The 16,705-nt window shown below is 36.7% G+C and overlaps 1 protein-coding gene across 7 annotated transcripts in view; it reads left to right on the plus strand.

Annotated features, from left to right (window-relative positions):
- gzf1 (GDNF-inducible zinc finger protein 1) overlaps positions 1-15,307 on the plus strand; it is a 33,391-nt gene extending 18,084 nt beyond the window's left edge. For 6 of the 7 annotated variants that reach the window (XM_060831811.1, XM_060831815.1, XM_060831814.1 and 3 more), the window contains 3 exons: positions 4,641-4,808; positions 5,306-5,463; positions 8,309-10,256. In XM_060831811.1, coding sequence (XP_060687794.1) covers positions 4,641-4,808; positions 5,306-5,463; positions 8,309-8,971 — 989 coding nt within the window. In that variant the 3' untranslated portion in view covers positions 8,972-10,256. Of the gene's footprint in view, positions 1-4,640; positions 4,809-5,305; positions 5,464-8,308; positions 10,257-15,059 lie in introns of those variants that run through there. The other variant, XM_060831817.1, reaches the window with a different exon arrangement.
- Positions 15,308-16,705: the final 1,398 nt, after the last annotated feature.

Consider the following 16,705-nt stretch of genomic DNA (forward strand, 5'->3'; position numbering starts at 1 on the left):
TGTGTGATTCTTAACTTTGTACACCCCATTCCGACACTGGCATCTCCAAATTAGGAAATCCTTGTTAGACTTCATTACTCACCTAAAAGCTTTCTGAAACCATCATTAAAGTGTGTAATTAAACAATGCATTCACTTGATTGACTTGTAGCTTGATATTTTTAGTTCTGGAATTGGAGACTCTTGTGGCATAGTGGTAGTGTCCCTACCTCTGGACCTAGAGACCCGGGTGTATGGTAACATCCCAGAGCAGGTTGTTCAGGAAATATTTAAACTCTAGAATTTCTCCATTTCTTTAGCATTTGATCTACTTTAATGCCAACAATATTACTGACAGTGCAGCTGATTTCTCAGAATGGATTGCAGTTAGCACACTGGAGAAGGAATGCTTCAGCCAAATAACTCTTCTTTCTGCTCTCCATGAAATTCTTGGTAATTACCTTCTAATTTATCTTGTTTACATACCTCAAAGGCAACTTCGGTTGTCATTTTCATCAATTCTGATGGCTTTGGAAAATCTGAACTATTACTTTCAACTGTCCAATGGGAATGGAAAATGCAGGTTTTTATGTAAAATGTTGAGAAATACAGTTGGAACATAATGGAAGCAAAGTCTTGAGTTATCTTAATTTCCCTTCTCTCCTGCTTTCGCTAATTTGGTCACAGGTTTGCAGTTTAGTTTTAATTTGTATCAACAAAGTGGTGATAATCTCTGCTTTTAAAGTAAAATCTAAATCATAACTTCAACTGAATTGCAGCAGAAGTTTGAATTTTTTTAGTCAAGGTTGAAAAGTTATAATCCATTATGTTGAAAAGGTGAAAAGCAAAGCAAGCTTTAATGTTAAAAACTTGAAAGATTGCAGCAAGAAGATGATTGTGAGTATATTCATAGCTTTGTGATCTTGTGAATACACTCTTCATTTCATCGTAGGAAGAAAATGGAAAGTAAAACAGCAGATTTGCAGCTTGGAGAAATTTTGAGAAGATTCATCAAACATCTTTGATAAAACAGAAAGACATGACAGTTTGCAGTCTAGTGAAAGGGGGAAACGCCTATCCGATATTTTTTCTGAACCGAGAAAAAGAAGAGTTTCCTTAGATTAAGATGCTTAAATGAAACTTAAATATATGTTTGAATAAGAAACTGAATTTCTTGAAGGCATCTTTAATATGGAAGAGTTTTGGATGCTCTATTTGAACTGAGAAGAGATAATGCAGCCTGTATATTAATTGACTCTAGGCCATTTTTGGGATCTGTTGATTGGATTTTCAAGACACATGAAAAAAATCAGGGTTTTGATGCTGAACTTTAGCTAACAAGAAGAGCGTTGTTTTCTTTCTAGTTAAAGACATTAACAAAATTACACAGGAAGAAAAAGAATTTAATATTTGTAAAGCTGTTTAGAGTCCAAATATGGCAAAACCCATCACAAATAATTTTGATGCAAGATCACTCTAATGATGAAGGCCCATACAACTGGAGTTTGTACATACCTAGGTTCAATACAGTGCAGAATGCAGTGCAGTTCAGCTAATCTGTATTTGTATGGTTGGTTGTGGGATAACTGTTGGCGAAGACTACTGGAGAACTTCCTTATTCCTCCATGTGTTGGGATCTTTTGCAATCACTTGAACAGATAAACATGGTTTTGTTGTTTTGCTCAAGAACTATTATTTATGCACTCAGAGACACATTCTTCCATTTATGACAAACAAAGCACTCTACAGAAGTATCAAAATAAATAAGATTTCTAGTTCCTCATCAAAATGTTTTGAGAAGGTTTGTAGCTCAGGTTGAGGTTCTGGTTGTAGGTTTGTTCACTGAGCTAGAAGGTTTGCTTGAAGACGTTTCGTCACCATCCTAGGTAACATCATCAGTGAGCCTCTGGATGAAGCACTAGTGGCATGACCTTTTTATTTGTGTTCCTTGGGTTGGTGGTATCATTTCCTGTGATGTCATTCCCTTTTTATTCTTGGGCTGATAAATGGGATCTAAGTCAATGTGTTTGTTGATATGTTAATTCAATAAACACATTGACGTAGGTCCCATTTACCATTCCTTGAGGAAAAAAAGGAAATGACATCACTGCAGGAAATGACACCATCAACCCAAGGAAGCCTCAACACACAAATGAAAAACAGACCATGCCACCGGTGCTTCATCCGGAGATTCACTGATGATTTTACCTAGCATGGTGATGAAACATCTGAAAACGAACCTTCGAGCACAGCGAAGAAACCTACATACAGAACCTCAACCTGAGCTATAAGCCATCTCAAAACTCACTAACATCCTATCAAGTATCTTCTAAGAGGGAGTGGTAAAATAGCTTAAATGCAGTAATGATTAATTAGGTTGATTGAATACAATATGCTGACTAATCGCAATGTTACCGTTTCAATCTGATTTCATATTGTCTGATTTGGGGGACCTCTTTCATGAAGTGGTTGAATTCAGGCTTTACAAGTTGCACTTTTCTTATAAAGCATAAGTTTCTAAACTGCAGCGCATGCATATGATCTATAACACTAGAGCATTGGCTGTTTGAAGACAATGAGCAAGGTTATAGTCTCAAGTTAACTTTAATGAATTCACAATCTCAACTTTAGAAATGTTCAAACAAATGGCATGAACCATGTCTAGTATGTTTCAGAAATTCATTTTGATTCTACTTTATTTGAAGTGGACATTGGGAACACAATAGAATGAAAAGTTTCTGCAAACTTGTGGCGTGTAAGTGATATTTGCATACTACAGTTTAAAAGCAGCTTTGATACAACACAAATATAGAACACCTTCTCCTCAATGGCTAAAATTGAAAATGCAGCATCTATGTAGACATATCCCTTGTATATTTTTTTTTAGATTAGATTACTTACAGTGTGGAAACAGGCCCTTCGGCCCAACAAGTCCACACCGACCCGCCGAAGCGACAACCCACCCATACCCCTACATATACCCCTTACCTAACACTACAGGCAATTTAGCATGGCCAATTCACCTGACCCGCACATCTTTGGACTGTGGGAGGAAACCGGAACACCCGGAGGAAACCCACGCAGACACGGGGAGAACGTGCAAACTCCACACAGTCAGTCGCCTGAGGCGGGAATTGAACCCAGGTCCCTGGCGCTGTGAGGCAGCAGTGCTAACCACTGTGCCACCGTGCCACCCTAATTGTTAATTCATGAAACTGGTCTTTATACTGAACCTCATTATCATGCTTTGTTTTCCCATTCTCAGCTTCAATGATCCACATTTGTAGAGCGGTTACATCAGTTTGTCATTACTGATTAAGTTGATCTGATCGTTTCCTTTCAGACATTTATCTGTGTATAGTTCAACATTTTCTGTTTCTGTTTTGGAATTCTAGCAATTACAGTTTATCTTTTTATCTCAATTAAGGAACTGTCACTGCAATTATACAAAACTCGGGTCTAGACTATGTATGGAAAACTGTGTACACTTCTACACAGTACACCTTTTTTGTTTGACACCCATGTTCCATGAGTGAATAATGACTAACCAGCTTTTATTGCCCATCCCTCATTGCCTTTGAGAACGTGGTGGTGAACTGCTTTCTTGAACTGCTGTAGGTTGATCCACAATGTCATTAGGGAGGGAATTCCCGCATTTTGACCCAGCAACAGTGAAGGAATAGTGATATATTTCCAAGTTAGGGTGGTGAGTGGCTTGGAGGAGAACCTGCATGTGGTGTGATCCCATGTATCTGCTGCTGTTGCCCTTCTAGTTGGAAGTGGTTGTGGGTTTGGCAAGTTCTATTTCAGAATCTGTCACGAATTTCTGCAGTGCATCCATTATATAACACACACTGCTGCTACTGAGTGTTGGTGGAGGGAGTAGATGTATGTGGATATTAAAGTAGGCTGCTTTGTCCAGGATAGTGTCAAGCTTTTTGAATATTGTTGGAGCCACTCAAGTAGGGAATATTCCATCATATTCCTGACTTGTGCCTTGTAAATAGTGGACAGACTTTGAAGGATAAGGAAGTGAGTTACTCGCCACAGTATTTCTGACCTACATTGGCTACAACAGTGAGTCCAGTTGACTTTCTGGTCAATGGTAACCCCAAGGATAGTGGAAGATTTAGTAATGGTAACACCATCAAATGTCAAGGGAAGGTGCTTTAAAATGGTTTAAAATATGTTGGCCTTAAGAGTCCAAAATAGGTTTAAAAAATGTTATAAATGCTCCAAACATTCTGATTGACGATTACATAAATTAGGCTTCTGTTCTCAAGGATATATACATTCCATTAAGAGGGTGAGATTAGAGCCAGACTGTTCAGGAGAGAAATTGTGAAAAACCTCATGTAAAGAATGGTAAAAGTGTGGACCCCTCCCTCTCGTTTCTCTCTGAGTAGTAGATGCTAGTTCAGTTAGTAATTTTGTTTGAGATCAATACATTTTTGCTTGCCAAAAGTGTTAAGGGATTATGAAGCTAAGGCAGGAGAATGGAGTTAGGATACAGATCAACCCTGTTGATTGGTGGAACATGCTTCAGAGGTTGAATGGATCTCATCTGTTGTCATGTCATCTAGTTACCAGTGTTCATTGCTAAAACATAATTTCTCAAGCAAGCTTATGTAGTTGTATTAATTTGACTGTTTTGTCTTCCAGGTGAAAGACCATTTATGTGTGAAACATGTGGCAAGAGTTTTGCTTCGAAGGAGTATCTGAAACATCACAACAGAATCCACACTGGATCAAAACCATTTGTTTGTGAGATCTGCTACCGTGCTTTTGCACAGAGAAATTCTCTTCATCAACATCTTAGAGTTCATACAGGTATCATTTGATTTGTTCTGACTTCGCTTTTATTTAAGCAGTGTGAACCAAATAAAGACCTGCTTCATTTCATTCTTTCTTGAAATCTAAATACTAAACCTGATCTTGTTTTAAATGAGGTTTACTAATTTAGCAGTCACCTGAGCACCTGTGTTGAAGGAATGGCATTGCAGGTCAGAGACTCTAGTTACTGGGGGAAGCAACTGCTTAACTTTGATACGGGGATGTTATAGCTGATGAATGGTCTTTGGTCTTCAAACTTGATTCTTTTGGGTGTTATAAATAATTTACTAAACTGAATTTGACAATTTTCTGGACTGCAAAATATATATCAAGATCCTTTTTGCTTTTACAATTTCTACCTGAAAACATGACTATCAGCTTACAACAAATCCATTTTGTATATTGTAATCTGCTGACATATTGCCAAATGTTAACGATTCAAATGTTTGAAGCTTTGAAAAGTGGAGACAAGCCTCTAATAATGTATTTTTCAGGTGAGAGGCCTTACTGTTGTGATCAGTGTGGAAAGCAGTTTACACAGCTGAATGCTCTACAACGCCACTATCGCATACATTCAGGAGAGAAACCTTTTATGTGCAGTGCATGTGGGAGGACCTTTACTGATAAATCTACGCTCAGAAGACATGCTTCAGTGAGTATCTAATGGATTCCATGCAGATTTCTCTATAAGACTGCTTAAACTATAATTCCCTTCACCAGAATATTTTTGTTGAAAGTGACATTAAGGAATTGTGAATGAACATGGATTATGGTATGGCTATAGTTGGGTGTTCCTGTTTCCGAACAAAATTGCAATCTTATGCCATCTACTTTCGCCCAAAATGAAGAGTCTTCCATAAGTAGATTGCAAACACCAACAAATATTATAACCTTACAGATTGAAACTGTATCACAAAAAAGCCAGTGTGCATATATATTATTTTAAAAATTCTTGTTTTGTCCCTTTTCATTCAATGTTTAACATTTTGCTTGTACATGAATTTCCTGTGAATTTTTCCACTCTGAATTTATCAACATTTTATAATGGAAATTATCCATGGGGATTTGTCTACTGTTCCTTCCCTAAGATACTGTCTTTCTCTTCAGCTTTTACAGCAACATGTATTTGTGCCCTTCATTGCTGCCCATCATTTTGATATCATGTGCATTCCCACATTTTTTTCCACTATTGAACTCTTCAACTATATACTCGTTATTGTTATTAGACAGATCTTATTGTGATTGCCTTCTTCTCACCCACACTCCTAACAGATGTAATGATACTGGAAATCCGCTAACATTAATTACTTGCGTTCTGGGAATGATTATTAATGGATGCCATATTGAGAACATTATCATGTATATGTTGAGTTTTGAAGACCTTATTAAGCTGAAATTAGAGGGTTGATTTACACATGAGTTATTGTTTTCACGGGGATGAAATTCATGCTTGGCATGAGTCAGAAAATGGACAAATGAGCCAGATCTCTCTGTAAAATAATAAACAACAAAAGGAAAAGGAATTATTGCCATTATTGAATATTTATCTACAAAATAACTCTCCATTCTGCCTGCTACGTTGAACAGTACGGTCATACCAATTTCCACTTACCCGTACCGTAAAGTGCATAGGTGTACACATATGTACAAAAGTTAATAGGCATACCAGCAGGAGGTCAGGCCATCTACAAGGGGAAATTTGTACAACACAATTCATGAAAAAGAAACAGCGGAGCAGTAAAAACAAAAAAAAATGATAGTATTTTATAAACCGACTGCATAAAACTGTTAATATACAATAAACACTTTACATCAAAAACTGATATTCTCAGCAAAAAACTCTTCTCACCATATATCACAAATATTATGGGATAGTCAGGAAGAGACCCCTGAAAACTAGGATTGACTTATACACAAGCTAATTGAAAAATACCAGATATTTCGGTCAAAATAATGGGTCTATTTATACATGAGACTGACCTATTCATGCTTATTTATGAGAAGCAAAAAAAAAGGTTCATTAAGGCCTAGTAAGAGGCAAGAATTGTTGATTTTTGACTTAGCTGACATAAAAGAGTTTGTCCTTATGCTTTAAATATTATTTTAAAACTTCTTTAATAGCTTTTATTGTTTGCTATGGCAATCTTTCCTAGCAGTGGAATGGATCTAGAATTTCTGTTCAATTGGCAATTTCATTTCACAAATTATTTTCTCAATGTTCAGCCAATGATTTTTGAATTGTGAAGTTTTCTGCCTTAATTAGGGCAAGTGTCTCAAACTGAATTCTGTACTTTGCTTCTGATTTTGTTATTCATTCCTCGCCAGCATTTTAGTTTAATTGGATTTTTTCTTAATTTGTGATATTTAATCTCTATCTAATTAACCCGGACAGAAGATTCAAAAGTTGAATGTAACAAGGAGCATTTTAATTGACAAGAACGAGTTTACTTTAGTACATTTAAAGTGCAAAATTAATGAGTACCACCAATAAGACTACCTAGTTACTATAATTCCTAGATGGTCTTAATGACAAAATGCAACTTAGCTCCATATTGATACTAATGAATAACTGGAGCACCTACCCTTGTAATGCCAAATTTCCTCTGTAACAACTTAGAATTTTAGCTAATTTTGTTGCATTAAGTCATTAGCATGGCAAAGATTCTTGTAGTTTTGTTAAATGCCTTTGGGATTCCTGAGAATTTCTAAAATGCCAAAGTTGCAAATTACCTGCTCTGAGGTATACCAACCAAGATTTGAAATAATGTCAGAATTACTTAGTGATCTCTCAGACAGTGATAGGCACCAGACGAGTGACATCTTTCATAGAATGTATAATTCTCATCATCACTATTAAGTTGCTTTTTGTATTCCAGCATCCAGCAGCTAAATATATTGTGCAGAATTTGTGGCAGAGAAGAAGGCTATTAGGCCAACTAATCTACACCAGCATTGAAACATTGCATGTCCTAATCTTCTTTATCTAATGATAACAATGTATCCTTCTAATCATTCTCCCTGATTCATTCCCCTGTGCTAATTGCCTCTTATGTTGCAAATGTGAATCAATTTTTGATCAAGTTCTTCTGAATTCCTTATGAGTGATTATTTTCGGAGAAACAAATTTTTGATGTTAAACCTACTTAATTTCCCTCTAGTTTTAAAATTTCTATTAAGGCAGCCGTTTCTTAAGACATGTATCCCAATTTGTACATCGCTTCTAATAGTTATAGACTTTTAGTGCTGGTATCACTTGCACTTGTGGAAACTTTTAAACCTCTGAAGCTATTCCTGGTCCATTTTCTGTTCCAATGTATAATAGTCATGAAAATAGTGAATAGTACAGCCGAATGAACATGTTTATCAAGAGTTAAACACAAATATATTGTGCTTATATATGCTTCATTTGATATTTTAAACCCATCTGTATTTGAACTGTGCAATTCTAAACTAGTTAAATGATCTTTTAACAATTGTCTCAATGTTTTAATTAACAGGTTCATAACAAGAATGCACCATGGCAATCCTTCCTTGTCATCTTGGATGAGGGCTCTAAAAAGAGCCATATTCAAAGAACAGATCTCCATCCATATGTGGATTGTGAGCAAATTGCCCCCTCAGAAGCACAAGAATCAGTGTCTTGTACAGAAATACTCAATGACCAAAATACAGTCACGCTCCATGGAAACATCTCTTCACATGAACAAAACACATCTGGTACTTCAGATTGGAGGTCAGCTGGTTTGCCTTCCATCACTATGGTAACTCAAGCAGCCTCCATGGCAGCAACTTTTAATGAGCTTGCAGTACTCCATGCACCAACCGATTCAGTGCAGCCTCACTTGCATATCTTGGCAAATGTTGAACAGTTGGGTGCTGGAAGTACGCAAGCTGTAGTGCTTGACAATAGCACATTGGAAAAAAATGGGACCCCTAGCACAAGCATTGTGACTACAATTTCTGTGCCTGCATGTCTAGCCATGACTAGTCACATCAGTAATATATTAACACATGGAGCTGGGGTTGGGCAAATGCAGAGTGGAACACCTGTCACCATATCAACAGGTTCTTCACAGCTAACTGTTATGCAGACTGATAATCTATCAACATTGCAGAGTACTGTAAATGGAGTGACCAGTATACAGAATATTCAGATCTAAGCTAATATTAACCAGCTGTATTGTTTCCATCAGCCCATAGACTTGTGGATTAATTTTAAGTGATCAAAACCTAAATCTTGCAAGTGAAAAAGAAATCAGTCACATTTTGTCAATCTTTTAGTTATCTGTAAAATATTTGCAGTTTTTATTCACTAGTTGCAGTGTATAATCTGGAGCATCATGAACACCGGTTTATTTCCTTAACTCCTTTTGAAGCTCTCAAGGCTGCAATTTATTTTTTGTTCTACTTTTTCCTGTTACCTTTTCTGCTGGGATTTCTGGAAATTTGTTTTTAAAGAGGAGATGGTTTTAGTAACCTGTTGAAGTTTGACAATTGGATGTTGAGCATCAAAATATCTTTTAACCTAGTGATTTGATAGGTCCTTTGGAACAAATCACGGGATGCTAATTGTTTAAATTGTCGTGTTGCACAATATTTTTCCCAAATCGGTCGTTAATTTTGGCATACTATAGTCTTTGATAACAAACTGCATCTTTAAGTTTTCATAAAAAGAATCTGTTTGGCGGGCAATGGGCAAGTGTGGTTTCTTTTTTGGTTATCCATCATGTTTCAGGTCCATAGCCTTACGATGTGGGTAGCAGTATTTACATCCCAGAATCCCCCATAGAAATGCACGTGCCTTTTAATACGATGTAGGTGGATGAGTAGTTTGAGGGAAGCTTTGCTGTATGAGTTCACAGTTTTATTGATTATGTCATAACACATGTTTAAAAGGTTCCTTTTAAGATCAAAAGTTGCACCAAAATGTTGGAGCTATTGTAAATCCTAAATCAGAATGATAATTAAACCTGTAAAATGTATAAAGTGGTCATTTAAAGTGTATTAGGCACATGGAGAATATTTGTAGTAGGAGAAATCTGCTTCACTATATCATTAACTATAATATTAGGGGTTTGTGATCATCTTGTAAACTTGTATTGAACTTTAATATAAATTGGTTTTGTGAATCTCTCAAATGCAGTTGTAGAGATTGTCAAGTAAAAATGACATGCAGTTCTTTTTAAAAAAAACAATTTGGGTAATTTATGCTGTACTGTTCTCTTTGTATCTGTGTGCATTAACTTATGGTCTTAACAGCTTCTGAAATGCTTTGCAGGAGATCATTTTTTTTCCTGATTCTTTTGTTCGTCAGTTTGTGAGCACTCTTGAAAAGGCATGTGATAGAGCTTCTGGAATTTGTAAACAACAATGTGTCTTCTCAATAATGGACAAGCTTCTTATCAAATTGGCCAGACTTTAAACAAGTTTATTTCAGTCCTATTATCTGGCTCTTTTAAAAAGAAACTTTAGAAATTATTCATGTAATTCAATGTGGTGATAATCACCATTTGTTTTACCTAACTATTTGAAATAGTTGTACTTCAGAATGAGAAAGGTAGTCATTATTTTCTTTTTGTCCCTTTTAATGATTAAAGGTTGTCCATCTCCCTCACGATAAATGCTCCTTGACCTTATATGGAGGATCTTGTAACCTTAAAGCAATGTCTCATTAAAACACAATAACAGCAGAATGAGTACATTACATGACATAAACAAATTATTTTAAGATTGTAGAATATACTCACTAGTAACCTGTTACATCCTCCACTTTCCTCTAGAACAAAAAGCTTCTTACCAACACCAGAATTTCCATATTAGGATATGGAATGTTAATTGCAAGGGTTGGAAAACACTTCAAAGCCTATGCACGTCCTCTTAAGGAGTGTGTTGTAAGGTGCTGGTGATGAGAGTCATCAACTCTTTTCTTTGCTAGTTGTTCACATGACCTGAAATTTATAAATTTTCATATACTTTTGTTATTCATGACAAAACAATAAGTATTTATTTAATTTATATGCCAAGCCTCTACCCTCTACAGTTAATCATTCTTCATTCCTAAGCAGTTATCTTCTTAAATGTCTTAATGTTTAATATGCTTGAAAGTTCTTAATTGTTTAAAAATTCTCCATCACTTACAAGTTATCTTTTTCAAAACATCTTTTAGCATTTCTGATCTCCAGTTTCATCTTGTGCAAATTAAGGTCAGCAATAAAATTAATAACAAGCCTACCTTTTAATTTTAATCTCTAGTAAAATAGAGCTCCTCCTCCCATAAAAATCTACCAGTTTTGATGTTTGGATTTCCTGCTGCTGTCCGTAGACTTAGTTGTTAACATTTTTGCCCAAAGATCTGAAGCAAGATCCTTGCCAATTTTTGCAAAGGTATGGTTTTACTGTTGTTCCAAATGAAAATGGGCCTCCTCTTGTAGGGTCAGCATCACGTCCTTCATAGTTCCTTGCTTATTTATGAATCTCATGGGCATTATTTGCATTTATTGTCCATCTCTAATTTCCTGTGACAAGATGATGGTGAGTTGTGGGATTGAATTGCTGCAGTCCACATGTAACTGGTGTACCCACAGTGCTTTTTGGGCAGGTGTTCCAGGATTTTGACCCTGTGACAGTGAAGGAACAGGAACGTGCTTCAAGTTAGAATGGTATGTGACTTGATGCAGAGCCCACGTGTGATGTTCCCATGCATCTGTTGCCCTTGTTTTCCTGGGTGGTAGATGTTATAGGTTTAGTAGGTGCTACCGATGCCATAGTGAGTTGCTGCAGTAATTGTTTTGAATATTTTACACATTCATCAATGTACCACTCATTCCTGACACCATTATTTTTGATATTGGCTGGTATTTTGTTCACCTATTTCCCAATTTAAGGTTTTATTATTCCTTCCCTCTTCTGCACCAGTGTCTATATATATCCTCTTTTGAGTGGCATGATCCATTTTGTATGTTCTGACTTCCTGCTAGAGTTTAAATGGTTTATCATAGTTTAATAAATATAGTGAATGTTCCAGTTTGAAGCAGGGACAAGTAACATTGCCTTGTCTCACCATAGATATGTTTTCCACTTCTCAATTATGAAATTCTAATGATTGCAGTAGAGTTTTTGACCAAAACTACCCCACAGAAGAACGTATTTGAAAAAACAAGAGCATTATTCTCAGATGCAAATAAAAACAATTTCTACTCTACAGAATTTAAGTAGTTTTAATCTAAGTTTCTCAATCAACTACTTGGTTTATGTTGTCATATGATTCTGCTGGGTTAAATAATCATGCCCAGTAACATTTGCAAACTGATAACAATGGTGCAATATTTGCATGGGGCAGAGATGACTGAAAAATGTTGGTGACCTACACACAACCTGCGCATTCATGCTACTTGCTACATCCAAGCTCGCCTCCACAAAGCTAACTATTACCAATAGTATTTTTTTAGACTTTCTGCAAATGTAGGTGAAACCCTAGTGAATATTGAAATTATTTTACATCTGGCACTAGGGATGTTGCTCAGTTCATAGGCTATACTTTCTAAGGAATCTAGAAGCGGATCCATAAAGAAAGTAGGGGAAGGTGGATTATATTGTGTATCCAAAGCATGCAGAAGTCTTCTCATAGAACATAGAAAAATACAGCGCAGTACAGGCCCTTCGGCCCTTGATGTTGCGCCGACCGAAGCCTACCTAACCTACACTAGCCCAATAACCTCCATATGCTTATCCAATGCCCGCTTGAATGACCATAAAGAGGGAAGAGTCCACCACTGATACTTGCAGGGCATTCCATGAACTCTCAACTCACTGAGTAAAGAATCTACCCCTAACATCTGTCCTATACCAACCTCTCCTTAATTTAAAGCTGTGTCCCCTAGTAACAGCTGACTCCATACGCGGAAAAAGGTTCTCACTGTCAACCCTATCTAAACCCCTAATCATCTTGTACACCTCTATCAAATCTCCCCTAAACCTTCTTTTCTCCAATGAGAACAGCCCCAATTGCCTCAGCCTTTCCTCAAACGATCTTCCTACCATGCCAGGCAACATCCTGGTAAACCTCCTCTGCACCCGTTCCAGTGCCTCCACATCCTTCCTATAGTATGGCGACCAAAACTGCACACAATACTCCAGATGAGGCCTCACCAGAGTCTTCTACAACTGCAACATGACCTCAGAACTCCGGAACTCAATTCCTCTACCAATAAAGCCCAGTACACCATATGCCTTCTTCACAGCACAATTTACCTGGGTGGCAACTTTCAGAGATCTGTGTACATGGACACCAAGATCCCTCTGCTCATCCACACTACCAAGTAGCTTACCATTAGCCCAGTAATCCATCTTGTTACTCCTACCGAAGTGAATGACTTCACACTTAGCTACATTAAACTCCATTCGCCACCTTTCTGCCCAGCTCTGCAACTTATCTATATCCCGCTGCAACCTGCCACATCCTCCTTCGCTGTCCACAACTCCACCGACTTTCGTATCATCTGCAAACTTGCTCACCCAGCCTTCAAGCCTCTCCTCCAGGTCATTTATAAAAATGACAAACAGCAGTGGTCCCAAAACAGATCTTTGTGGAACACCGCTAGTAACTGCACTCCAAGATGAACCTTTACCATCAACTACTACCCTCTGTCTCCTTCCAGCCAGCCAATTCCTAATCCAAACCTCTAATGCACCCTCAATGCCATACCTCCGTAATTTTTGCAGTAGCCTACCATGGGGTACCTTATCGAACGCCTTGCTAAAATCCATATACACCACATCTACTGCTTTACCCTCGTCCACTTCCTTGGTCACCTTCTCAAAGAACTCAATAGGTTTGTGAAGCACGACCTGCCCTTCACAAAACCATGCTGACTATCCTTGATCACATTATTCCTATCCAGATGTTCATAAATCCTATCCCTTACAATTCTCATCTTTGATTCCTTCTCATGGTTTTTGAGTTGCATTTTTGAAATTGAGAGCCATATTTTAATTTTTGTAACTTTTTACGTTATTCCAGTTTTAAGTTGACATAAAGTGCTGAGACCTTTACAATTGTTTTATGATTAGGCATATTAATAGCACTTTGAAATATTAACTTAATTTTTAAGCAGTACAGTTGAAAGATTTATTAGAAGTAGAATTTAAAAGTTAGGCATACAACAAATTTCATTGGAGTGTTTGCTTGGTAACTTTTCTTATAAAATAAGAAGAAATGATTTGTTGTTTCTTCAGGATTACATGTAACTTCCTAATGAGCAAACCTTTGAGTAACATTTGGTGCTATCAAACAGAGCTGCAGGCCATATGTGTCCCCGATGCCAATCTTTTCTGCCCGAGTCCTGTGACTTTCCTGCTGTCTGTCTCTCCCTCTTGCTTCCTCTCTGTCTGGTTTTCACTCTTGCTGTCTCTGCAACCAACCACACTTCTCCTCTTGCCCCCATTCACAGAAAAAAAGGCAAGTATTAAAAAATAATTTGACTTCAAAAGCAGTTTTGCATAACTGTATTGCTCTGTTATTCCATTCCTATATGTCTTCCGCTTATCAAATCTTTCTGAAAATAGATGCAGGTAAAGAATGTGTTAACAGAAAAGTAAATGTTGCACACATTCTGAGATGTTTTATGAACAAACATGGAACCTGTTAAATTCAGGCTAGATAACACACTTGACATTGCCCTGCTGTTTATTCATTCAGGTTTATAAAAATATATTTACAAGTTCAGTTCATCAGAGTTTAACACAGATTTCCAAAAGCATCCTATTTATTTTATTTTCATACTTCAAATATATTATGGTGTGTATTTTCATCACGTTAAATCACTATTTTGAGTGAAGCAATGTTGAATGTTGTCATTATTTCTCATGGTTTGTTAGTATTAATAGTTGAATGCCTCAATCAAAAATGTTATTTATCTTTAGAAAATATCAAGTACTATGTTTATTTTCTTATTTTCCTATGAAATGCTTATATAGGTAGTAAAATATAAACGTAAATCAACTCCTTTTAAGTTGTGTTCTCTTTTCCTTTATAGACTTGATCTTGAACAGCTTGTTAAAGCCTTATTCAAGTATTTTGTTTCAATTAATAGGTCCAATCCAAGCAGTAAATGTGACATAAAATATGTATTCAGGAATATTAAGGACATAAGTTCTGTCTTAATGTTTTCTTCTGAGAGGAAGTTGTTCCTTGATTTTATTCCTAGAAGGCCTAGCTCTCAAATTTTGACCGCTTGTTTTTGATTCCAGAGAAAATACTGTGGATGTGAAGGACTGTCAATCATCTTGATCAATCTTCAAAGTGCCAATGAATGTGTGTTCCTAAAGTTTAATCCTCTGGCCATTTGTCATGCCAGTGAATCTGCTGCATTCCTTACAAGGTTGATGTATCATCTGAATGGTCAAAACTGAATGCAGTACTCCAGATGAGAAATACATGACTGAAGTTATTCTTGGGATTCTAGCCTCTTTTTAATATAAAATAAGACATCCCGTTATCTTTTTGTTGTCTTAATACTTGCCTGCTATCTTTTAAGAATTTCTCTGCTTGGACTCTTAAACATCTTGGCTGCTGTACTACTTACTTCTGACAAATTGGAAAACAATCTGACATTGAATTTTTTTTTAAATAATAGGGTCACATTAACCCACATCAAACTCAAATTCAGTTTTGTGCACTCCATCTGCAGCTTACTCCTCCCATTTGCACTACTTGCAGATCTTCCTTAATGCAAATTGTTAAGAAACAAATTGTGGTGAAAAGTTGATTAAGGTCTTACCAAAGTCCGTGCTTTTACTCTCTCTACTCCGTAACCACATTTTAACCCAATTCAAATTCTAACTTTAGAACAGTGCATACTCTCATTTGCTTCTAATGCTTAGAAATCTTTGAGTTGATTAAAAGTGATCTGCATTTTTAGAGTAGTTGTAAGTGTTTTGAATCAACCTGTTCAATCCTTTTCCAGCACAGGTGGGACTTGAACCCAGATCTTCTGGCTGACATACTACTCACATATATACAGTATGGTCCCATAAACAACAACTGCCAAATAAGGAAGAATGTTGGTGTAGGTAGCTGGAGAACATCAGTTCTTAGAATAGTGCTGTGGAATCCTTAATAACCACCTCTGGCCAGCATGGATAGGTTGGACCAAAGGGTCTGTTTCCATGCTGTACATCTCTGACTCTATGACCTCTGGTAAAGGCTACACTATTACCTAATCTCATTCAAAAGGCAGCACCTCCATTTTGATAGTACAAGAGTGCTATATCATTGCAAGTGTCAAACAAGATTGTGCAGTCAAGTGAACCTGCTCACCCAATTAATATATTCAGTATAGAAAGTGTTCTAATTATTTCCATTCCAACGATAAGCTGAGCAAGAGTACTTGGTTTTACTGGTAACATACAGCTCTAAGCTGTACAAGCAATATTTTGCTCTATACCACTCTGAAGTTTGCAGGTTACTCCTCCCATTTGCACTACTTGCAGATCTTCCTTAATGCAAATTGTTAAGAAACAAATTGTGGTGAAAAATTGATTAAGGTCTTACCAAAGTCCGTGCTTTTACTCTCTCTACTCCGTAACCACATTTTAACCCAATTCAATTATGGCAGAAAGAGAGCAATTGCTGAATAAGCTACTGATTAGTATTAGAAGAGATTTCAAAATCGCTATCTACAGCCTGTTTGGATGTACTCTTTGCACATGTCTTTGTTTTGTTGCATGATCGTTAATTTCATTAATACATTGTTGCTGATTATTAGAATAGCGTGTGTAATTGCATAAAAATGCTCACAGGAATTGAACAGTTTCAAGGGGAAATAAAATTTCTTTTGAAATAGTAGCTTAAAAGTAAAAGCAATTTCGTGTTTAGTATTTTGTTTCCGTGGTCT

The sequence above is a fragment of the Hemiscyllium ocellatum genome, chromosome 10 (assembly GCF_020745735.1).
Source record: "Hemiscyllium ocellatum isolate sHemOce1 chromosome 10, sHemOce1.pat.X.cur, whole genome shotgun sequence".
In the NCBI taxonomy this organism is placed as follows: domain Eukaryota; kingdom Metazoa; phylum Chordata; class Chondrichthyes; order Orectolobiformes; family Hemiscylliidae; genus Hemiscyllium; species Hemiscyllium ocellatum.